This window comes from Temnothorax nylanderi, unplaced genomic scaffold (assembly GCF_030848795.1).
Source record: "Temnothorax nylanderi isolate EJ_2023f unplaced genomic scaffold, tnyl_v1.0 TNYL_tig1159_pilon, whole genome shotgun sequence".
Lineage (NCBI taxonomy): Eukaryota > Metazoa > Arthropoda > Insecta > Hymenoptera > Formicidae > Temnothorax > Temnothorax nylanderi.
The window spans coordinates 187-10,177 of record NW_027250221.1 but is presented as its reverse complement, the minus strand read 5'-3'; the positions used below and the strand labels follow the sequence as shown (position 1 = coordinate 10,177).

Here is a 9,991-nt window from a genome sequence, read left to right as displayed (position 1 = left end):
GTGTTACCGCAGAGAGAAAAAAAGACTCTAAAAATTTCGAGATTCCCCGTGTACATGTATTTTCACGTAAATTTAACATTGTAATGATTTAACGCATTTTTATCTTTCGATATCTTCTTTCTATATTTGTAAAGGGTGTACAGAAGAATGGTGTATAGATTAAGGGCGTACATTTCCATGATGCGTGAGTAAGAAACTCTGATGCGTGAATAAGGCTCTGGCTTTCGTTTGCGCTTCACAAAACCAAATTTTGTACCCGTACTATCATTATCTATAATTTCTGCGTGGCTGACGTTACTTTGTACTTGTGAATAAATTGCATGTTATTATTTTTTAACCTTAGGCACAGTATAAGTAGATACAGCATCTTCACTCAGGCCAAAACCCGTGAAATGGTTTGCACAACAATATGGCGGTCAATAAGATGGAGAAGGAGAAAGATCGTATGTCTGTTTTTCTCCGCGAGCGATGGAGAAGGACAGATATACGATTTCCACACTCAACATCATGGCGGACCACTTCACTTTAGATCGAAGGCGCCGACACGAAATGGACTTACTGTATCTACTTATACTATACCCTAGGTATACACAGTCTTATCTTGCCTATTATACAGTGTGCGGTCTCGGAGATTCTATCAACATTTGTCATCGTATCTTCAGCAAAAATGGATTTTAGTTTATTAATTAATTAATTAATTTTTTTAATCAATCGAGAATCGATTAAAAAATAGGCCCATAATGTATAAAAGTCGATAGAATTAAAGAGTTCCGAGATATACGAGTAAAAAGAAAAGAATATATGGGACAAAAGTCCAGAAACGTGAAAAAAGGAAGTTGGGCTGGGGTCTTAGAAACTGTGTATACCTAGGGTTAACAAGCAGCACTGCGTTGCTGCATTCTCAATGCTGCATATAGCAAGGAAGAAATCTAATTTATATTTTTATTTAAAAAACCATATATATATATATATATATATATATATATATATACAGTACACGGAAAGAATGGTTTTGCTGAAGTATATCTAAAAATTACTGGATACAGATCTGAAAATAATTTTGTTCGACCATCAAAATAATTATGTAGAAAACTTGAACTGATTGCTAAAATGTCAAATTTTTTTTACAACATTATTATCATATTTCAGCGACCTACTATAATTAATTATTTTGGTGATGCAACAAAATTATTAGATACTTTAGATACTTTAAATTATTAGATGCTAAATTTTTAGATACTTCAGCAAAACCGTTCTTTTCGTGTACATATTTTCGCAAATAAGTGTAATGAATTTTATATATTACCCCAAAAAAAATAATCTTAGTTTTAGCGGAATCCTTTAAATCTTAGAGGATTTTATTCTTATATATGGCCTCAAGCGAAATCCTCTAGAATCAAGAGGAAAATATTCTAAGCACAATATTTTTACAATTAGAGGAATTTCGTCTTGCATCTACAATCTTGCTCTTCTCAATATCATTTTCCTCTTGTATACAGATTATATTCCGTTTCAAGTAAACATATTCCTCTTAATACAAGAGGAAAACCGTTAGAATAATATGTAATAGATTTTTGATGAATAGTCCACTTTATTGACAGAGGAATACTCTTTCTGTAAAAGTTTTTGCTTAGAATATGGGATTACAGGAAATTTCACTTTGTAAATAGAATACTTTTTTTGGGTGATGTACTAGTAAAACATTTAGCGGTTCATGTACCACTATCATAATATATCCGCCTGAATCAGTTTTATTATCAAATTTCATTTTGGGTGATATATATCAGATAATTAGAATCTCGACATCTATGTTTTATTATCATTCCATAGATACGTTTATAATACATTGCAAGTTTGAAATTTTTCATAATTTAGTGAATAAAACTACGTATGAATTTACAATCGTCCACAGTGGTATTTAAAGGGGTGAAATGTTTTGAAGACTCGACCGTTGAATTTTAGTCTAAGGATGAGAAATCAGTGAAATTTATGGTAAAAGAAGAACAGTATGTTATATCAAAAGAATTGTTGTACGCTACCAACAGTAACTATTAAGAATATATATTTTACACATGAAGGAAAAGAGAAAGTTATGACAAATGGATTAACAACGCGTAATAAGTTAATATTTATTTAACTGGTTCAGTAGATTAGTGTGATTATGGCATTTAAATTTATCATGTGAACATTATTTGTTACGCTATATTACCTTTTGTGAATCGTGGCAGAAAGATAAAAATACAAAAGGTAAAAATAATTAAATAAGTGTTTCATTCCTCTTTGTGCAGCATGAAATTTTACTTCATCACGAGAAGGATCATCCGCCTCTTCTGACAGTAGTCACAACAAAAAAAATCGTATTTTTTTGTTCTATTTAAAGCTTCAATGTTTTCGGAAAAACCAGTGAGGTTGAAAACAATATTAAGCGCGAATATGCGTATTGTAAGAGAAAAGAGCCCCAGTTACCAAGCCTATTAAAGCAAGTGATTATTTTTCACTTTAGCCGGGGAGTCGAAGTTGGCCGGCCTTGCAACGTGGGAAAAGCGGACGAGATTCCCGCCACCGTTGCGAGTCGATCCCCGGCGCCGGGCATGCTTAAAACGCAATGCTTGTGCCCTGCGTTTGACACAGATGGATATCCACGAATAGCTTACTACTATTTATTTTTATTTTAATTTGACACGGCTACTGGGGGAAAGTCTCGTCGAGACGTGAACGTGTTCGGACGTGTTTTGTTCTGAATAATTTTTGAAGATTGCTGGTGCAATCAGCGCCGAGATTGGATTGAATCTTTCGAGTCTGTATTTATTATTTTCGACTTGTTCTTGGTCGTTAAGTGATGCCGAGGGGAATTAGGTGCCATAAAATTTACAAAGAAGAAAAAGAAGAAGAAGGCTACTGGGGGTCACAGAAGCTATTTGTGCGTCAAGAGGCGTAATTGTTTCTATACCCGATAACTGGCGCCTAGTCTCGAGGGCCAGCTACGCACTCACTGGGTGTCTCCGCACTGACCGAGTCACCACTCTTGCATCGTGCACGCAGTGTCCGGACCATTCGAGAACTCGGGCGTGAAGATTCATTCTTTGACTTTTTTATATTTACTGCCTGTTGGGGAGCAAACGGATTGGCAGCCGAGAGCTCTCCAGATAACCGTGCTTTTTCTTGGCCGCACAATTCACCATGGACAGCGGTACTTGAACCCGTATCAACTACAGGTCCTTAGAGATGCGCACAGATCGCCATTGATGCCATTTGGTTACTGCAGAGCGCACCAGCCAGCCGACATCAGATTTTGCGACCGAGCCGCACTGAATCGGAACAGCCCCATTGCAACGTTCCAGCGAGACCACTGGGCGCATGACTGAGGTGGGCGCATGACTTGACTGGGAGAGGCTATACATTCGCATTACCAGACCAGCGTAACTGATTCTGATCCTAGGCCTAAAGAGACTCGTGCAGAGAATCATGGGCCTAAGAGAGTCTGACTCCCCTGATACAATACAACAGTGCCCGCACCAGCGTAATTTTCCGGCATAGGCCACTCGGATCCTTCGATTCTAACACGAACCCGCTATTTTTTTCGCGCTTCTTTCTGCCACGATTCACAAAAGGTAGTATAGCCTTCGAGAATAACGATTTTGTGGAACGATATAGGCGTGTAGTTATTTGTTAATGGACTTGGTGTATCGATTAAAAAGACTAAAAAAAACAAAAACAAAAAAAAGAAAAACAAAAACAAAAACAAAAAACAAAAACAAAAAAACAAAAACAAAAACAAAAACGAAAACAAAACAAAAGCAAAAAACAAAAAAGAAAACAAAACTCGATTACGCTAATCCATCATGTGCGGTTTTAAAAGGTGACTCAGGAAATGAGGTGTTTGAGGGTTAATAGTATAGAGACAACTATACACGGAGAAAAAGTTAGGGTTGCTAAAACAGAATAATAATGTTATTTTTCGCTCATCAATACAAAAGGGTTATGGAAACCATAGTACTCTGGAAGTGACTTTGCGATTGAACTGAACTCTCACAATCAGTGCTATACCGTGCAACTATATCTTATAGATCTCTCAACCATACTATTTATACTGCAGACCACTTTAGAAAGAGTACCAATAATCCTTTGGTTGAGGTACCTATATATGAGAGTATTGTAACCGAATGTTACTTATAGTAAGAACTACGATTATGAGAACCGTATAAATGAGCATATATTAACAGCTACATTTAATGTAATATCAATATAACTTGAATTCATATACATTTCTTTTTCAATCATAGAGAATGTTGTTGTAACAACCGTAGCAATTTTCTCCGTGTACCATTTATGATTTATATAGAGTATATAGACTAATGATTATATGTATAGAATAATTTGTAATTAATGGTAATTGCAAGCCGTTTTATCATAATTCGCAGTGTAGAAAAAGAATTTCTCATTGTTTCGTAAAATTATACATTTCTCTTTTAAATGAAAGAAAGTTACGCACGTTGCATGTAACTTTTTTAAACTTTTTAATACGCCATGACGATCTGTACTTGATGTATTAAATTATGCGTTTTACTTATTGATATTGTTTACGATAATCTTATCGCTACATCTTTAAGGGGATGCTGGAGCCGCAGACGAACTCGATCAGCGTCGATAAAGAAGTGCTCACCGATTCTTACACATACATACAGAACGCAGGCGAACTCGATCAGCGTCGATAAAGAAGTGCTCACCGATTCTTACACATACCTACAGAGCGCCTGCTCTAGGGCTACCCGTTATACTGATCCGTATGTTTTTGGCTGAATTCGGGGAGACGCGTAACATGTGCATATGAAATTTTCAAACACACTTTTCTCTTATACTAAAGCTCGCAGCTCATTTCTGCAAGCGCAGGATTCTTCTTTATTGTATTTCCGATACCGCTGCCAGGTTTTTGTATACGTACACAGTCTAAAACTTTTATGTGCAGCAAATGTTGTAATGAGTTGACCGCAGAATCGAAAATAAAACTGTAATTTTCTAATTTTTTTTCGTTTTTCATACGCAAATGGTGTCTGCGGTATTCGTTATCGTCCATACTTTAATTCTGGACAAAAAATTTTTAATTCGGTGAAATTAATCAAAAGATTAGTGTGTCTGAAAATTTCGCGGTAAAACAGAGCTGTCTCCAGCATCCTCTTAATACGCGTTGTATATCGATGCTGCGTGATTTATATCAATATTACTCTCGTATAACGAACTCCCTCCGTGAATATATCTCCGATTTAAGGTCCATTCAGACATGATCTGTTGTTTTTTTAGTTATATTTCTTTTATTATAAAATCAATGTTATTATAATAAAAAATAAAAGTAATTATTTATACTGTAATTATTTTTATTTTTACTGTAAAATACTTTCACAGATAAAATTTGTTCGTTAAAATTGCGTTCAGCAGAATGTCTATTTTGCAACTGATAGAAGTTAAAAAAATTTTATGCGGACTTAGTCGAATTTCATCCGTTGTATCTTCGAATATTTTCTTAACTAGTGGCCGGATAGCCTAGTTAGTGGAAGAGTTGCAGACGTTCTAATGGGAGTTTTGGATAGATCTGTAAGAGTTTTAAAAGAAATTATTATGGTCGAAAGCGATCCAGCTACTAGTTACGAAGATATTCGACTTCGAAGATGCAACACGTAAAATTCGACTAAGTCCACATACCAATTTTTTTGAAAGTTCCAGGCGTTCTGATGAGAGTTTTGGATAGAACTCTAAGCGTTCTGAAAGAATAACTTTTGATGATGATAATTTTTTAAAATAATGCTAAATAAGGTTTTGCAATTCTTATCAGGAACTCGAGAACTTTTCGAAAGGAATCAAATGAGCTACTTGGAACTATTCTGGCTTGAAATCAGACTTTAAATTTTTGCTTTTTTTTTAAATTGGTGAATTAAACGCAGGCCGGTGGATGGCTGGTTGATGGCCGGTGGAGTAAACGCAGGCTGGTGGATGGCCGAAGGAAGCAGGTCGTAGTTTGAATCTGAGTTTTCGAAAAATACAGAGAAGAGATATCCTTTGTCCAGGCGGAATAGACGCGAAATTCTATTTCCTCATAAGTTACGTATCGCGGCGTCATCATATTACATATGATATATGTATAGCGTACATCCATATATATAAAATGGGTTGCACTCCATCCCGAAGTTGACATGACAAAAATAGCTTTAAATTCCGAAAATTATGTGTGAGAGCAACACATCATCTAGAACTACGAAATAAAAAATAATGATATAAAATATTTTAAAATAGTTTTATACAATACATATGACTATATCTTATCTGTTACTTTACTCAATATTTCTGTCTTAAATGGATTAATGTTAAATAAATAAAAATACTATTAAGTATTGACTATTTCTTCGATTTTTAAGACGTTTGTTGAAGTGACGGTTAAATAATTAGATATCATAAATAATAATAATTTCTCAGAAGAAGTGATTCAGTAATTATTTAATTATGTATAGCGGAACTTATTTAGAAATTATTTAACAACCCAATATCTTCATCTTGAAATATTTAGAATTCACGTTTGTTTTTCTTTCACATAGAAGTCTGTTATACAGCACATTAATTTTAAACACAGCTCCCATTTTCGGTTTCATTAAAACGATCTTGGTTATGAGTGCAGCGAGTTTGACAAATCAGTCACCCGTGAAATGACAGCGAACGAAGCGTAATGGCATCGCAGAATCCGCGCCGTCTTTGTTGTGTCCGTGCCGTCCACTCGGTAGATTTGCATTTACGTACCTAGCCATATTTGCATCTCGTTCGAAGAGCCGCGGCGGTGAGAAGTGTCTGCACTTATGGAAATTCGAAGGAATATGATGTGCGCGCGATGCTACCCCATGAGGACGGTAATGGATTTCACACCGCAATCCAAAGACGATTCCAAAATCCACTGAGAGATAGAGATAGAGATGGAGATGGAGATAACGATAAAGATAGATAGATAGGTAGATAGAGAGACAGAAAGAGAGAAAAAGAGAGAAAGCTTTTGAAGTCACTTTGAGCAAAACCGATAGCGACATTTTCCTCGATATAACTCTGCGTTGACGTACACTTTTAAGGGGGGAGACTCGTGTAACACACTAAAAAGTAAGGTAACTTTTGGAATTTTTTTTAAAGAATCAATGCGACGGATCTTTTTTAAACTTTTAGGGTGTTTTATTATACATGTCAGGAAGTAAAAAAAAATTTTTTTGTTAAAAAATAACTGGTATGTTGGGAACCATCAAGGTACTTCGCCGCGGCGTTTGTAAATCGGCGGGCGTTATAGCACCTGTTGTACTCGCCTGAAACAAAAATAAAAAAAGTTTTCTTATTCTGTATAAAATTACACCGTCGGTGAACCTAAAATAGAAGGCAAAAGTACAAAATTGAGGAAACGGCAGGACTTTAAATAAAAAATAGCGATTTTGACAAAAAATTTTCGTTTTGTTTATGCAATAAAAATTGTTTAATTTAATTATATTATTAAAATTGTAGGTTCATCGACGAGGGAATTCATTTATCTACATGTATGCACAAGGCCAAGTCGGTTGAGCGAATAGTTTTTGAGTTATCACGCCCGCCAGTTTGAAAAAAGTGGTTTTGAGATAAACGCGTTTAAAGTTTTGGGTATCGAAAAGTTATAATTTTTGGAAACTTACAGCTGTTTCTTACTAGTCTGCTATTCCAGGCCCATACAGCAAATCCTCTGCCTCCTCATAGAATTCGTTTAACTCAATTTGCTCTTGTCTGCGAGCTATTCGAGCCTCCTTAGTGCTGCTCAGACTGCGACGCTCCTGCCTCGTCACCTGTTCGGCATCATACGTATCGGCAAAAAATTTGCATTGCTGTCCAATTTTTATGTCAAGTAATTCCATTAACTTTAAAATTGCATAATAGCTTTCGTTGAAAACGCCAGAAGCTATAATGGCTGTGATCTCGATGATATTTATGCCTGAATTCAAGTGCTTTGGAGCTAGACGCCAAACGGTAGAATTAAAGCTCTCATTAGCATTTTGTGTGTGTCCGCCTAAACACCTTTCTAGCAAATCTTTCCTTGACAGATCTTCATAAATTGGTAGTAAATGCTTTTGAACATCCGGATGAAGCGCAGGCGGGTGATCGAAGTGTTTGTCTGCAGTCTCAGCAACGCGCCATTTACACCAGCTGTCAGCTCCTTCCGGACAATTTTCATGTCTTGGCTTCTCATTTGTAGAACACAAATGATAATAAGTCGCCATTACAGCTTTTGCCATATAATCGACGGAATCAATATTCCTTCTTATAGCTAAACCATAATATGTAGTCAGTTTTTTTATGAGAACGTCAGTCAACTTCCCCTTTCCACCAAGTTTTTCTTTTTTTTTTACATTTCGGAGCCGACTGCCCATTCGTTTCTCAACATGTCCAATGCATTCACTTTTAATTACCGTAAAATTGTCACCATATGGATTTAAATCTAAAATAGCCTTGAACGTTTTGGAATCTCCGTCTCCAATGTAATTACCGTACTTAACTTTGAAGTTCTCTTCGGATCTCGAAAACATTTCTTGAATGGCATCCACCTCCATTTTACCTGCAGAACCGGAATGATTTACGGCGCATTTTTCTTCGTGCCCTTCCTGCCATTGAAAATATTCTTCAGTATTTTGTTTTTTTTTTCCAAAACGTACAAGATTGACAGTAGCTTCCTTTTACAACAAGATCTATTACCTTGCCAGTGTAATAGCCTATAAGCGTCGTACTCCGTATAGCGAAGAGAAGCCGCGTTTCTTCCATGATCCATCGCCAGATACTTTTAAATTCGTTGGAGACCTTCCTTGTTTAACATTTTCTTCTTGTTCTTCTTTTACTGCTTTTTTGCATAAAACATCAAACAGTATCTTCGCCGCGGTATGAATGTGTTGCACAATAAGAGAGTATGCATTTTTACTTATCCCTTGGCTGATATCCATAAGACCGCAAAACGTATTTAGGTCTTGTCTACCGATGCCTAACAATCTCATTACGAATATAATTCTTCTATTAATTTCATAAGCATTTTTAATGAAAGGCCCTGAGTTGATTTCTCTGCGACCACAGTGGCATATCACAACAAGTTTAAAACCAAGGCCACGATTTCCTGATTCTTCAAATTTCACATTTTGCTTACACTTTCTGCAAATAAGTAACTCTGAGATCGCGCCAAAAACAGTTAAAAATTCAATAATTCTATAACAGTGCGTTGGATTACTAGAAATATTTTCATTGCTTGCAGTTGATAATTTTCTTGCTGTGACACTCTCTCCTAATGCAGCACTTTCTTTATTGCTAAACTGATTTTCTTGGAATTTTCTTTTCGGTGGCTTACATGCACGAGTATTGCTTCTTTTCATTCCTTTTGGATACATTTTTGCGTTGGAAAACTTCCGCACGTGCCGAAATTCAAAGCACGACTGGCCGTTAAAAGCAAAACCGTCCTTAAATATTCTTTGTGCTATTACATAAACATACTTACATAAACATACTTATATAAACATACCCAAAATATATACATACAAATACTGTCTCAAATACTCGACTCGAAACATCTGCCTTATTATATGACTGTACAACAGGTTAAAAGGCGAAGCTCACCGCGCGCTCCGACCGCGCGCTCGTACCAGCGTGCAGTAAAAAGGCTGTAGCTCTGTTAATATTTTGAATTTCGATATGTAACTTTAGGAACATATTTTCTAAATGTACTACTATTGATTAATGCAAAAAAATTTTTTTCGATTTTTTGAACCGGTTACACGAGTCTCCCCCCTTAAGCATGTGTCGCCAAAAATTGGAGGTACACGTTGAAATAAAAACCCTACGTAATTACGAGGGACATAATTACCGCATAACGTAAGTACTTCCTAACTTCGAGGTACCATCTTTTCTTCTATTTTTGAGGGTACTTATGTCCCTCGTAATTACGTAGGGTTTTTATTTCAACGTGTAC

The 9,991-nt window shown here is 36.1% G+C and overlaps 1 protein-coding gene across 1 annotated transcript; it reads right to left on the bottom strand.

The window, feature by feature from the left end:
- Window positions 1-7,697: 7,697 nt before the first annotated feature.
- Window positions 7,698-8,704, bottom strand: LOC139786829 (uncharacterized). The gene has a single exon (XM_071725932.1). It carries the CDS (start codon window positions 8,592-8,594, stop codon window positions 7,698-7,700), a length of 897 nt encoding a protein of 298 aa, XP_071582033.1. The 5' UTR covers window positions 8,595-8,704.
- Window positions 8,705-9,991: the final 1,287 nt, after the last annotated feature.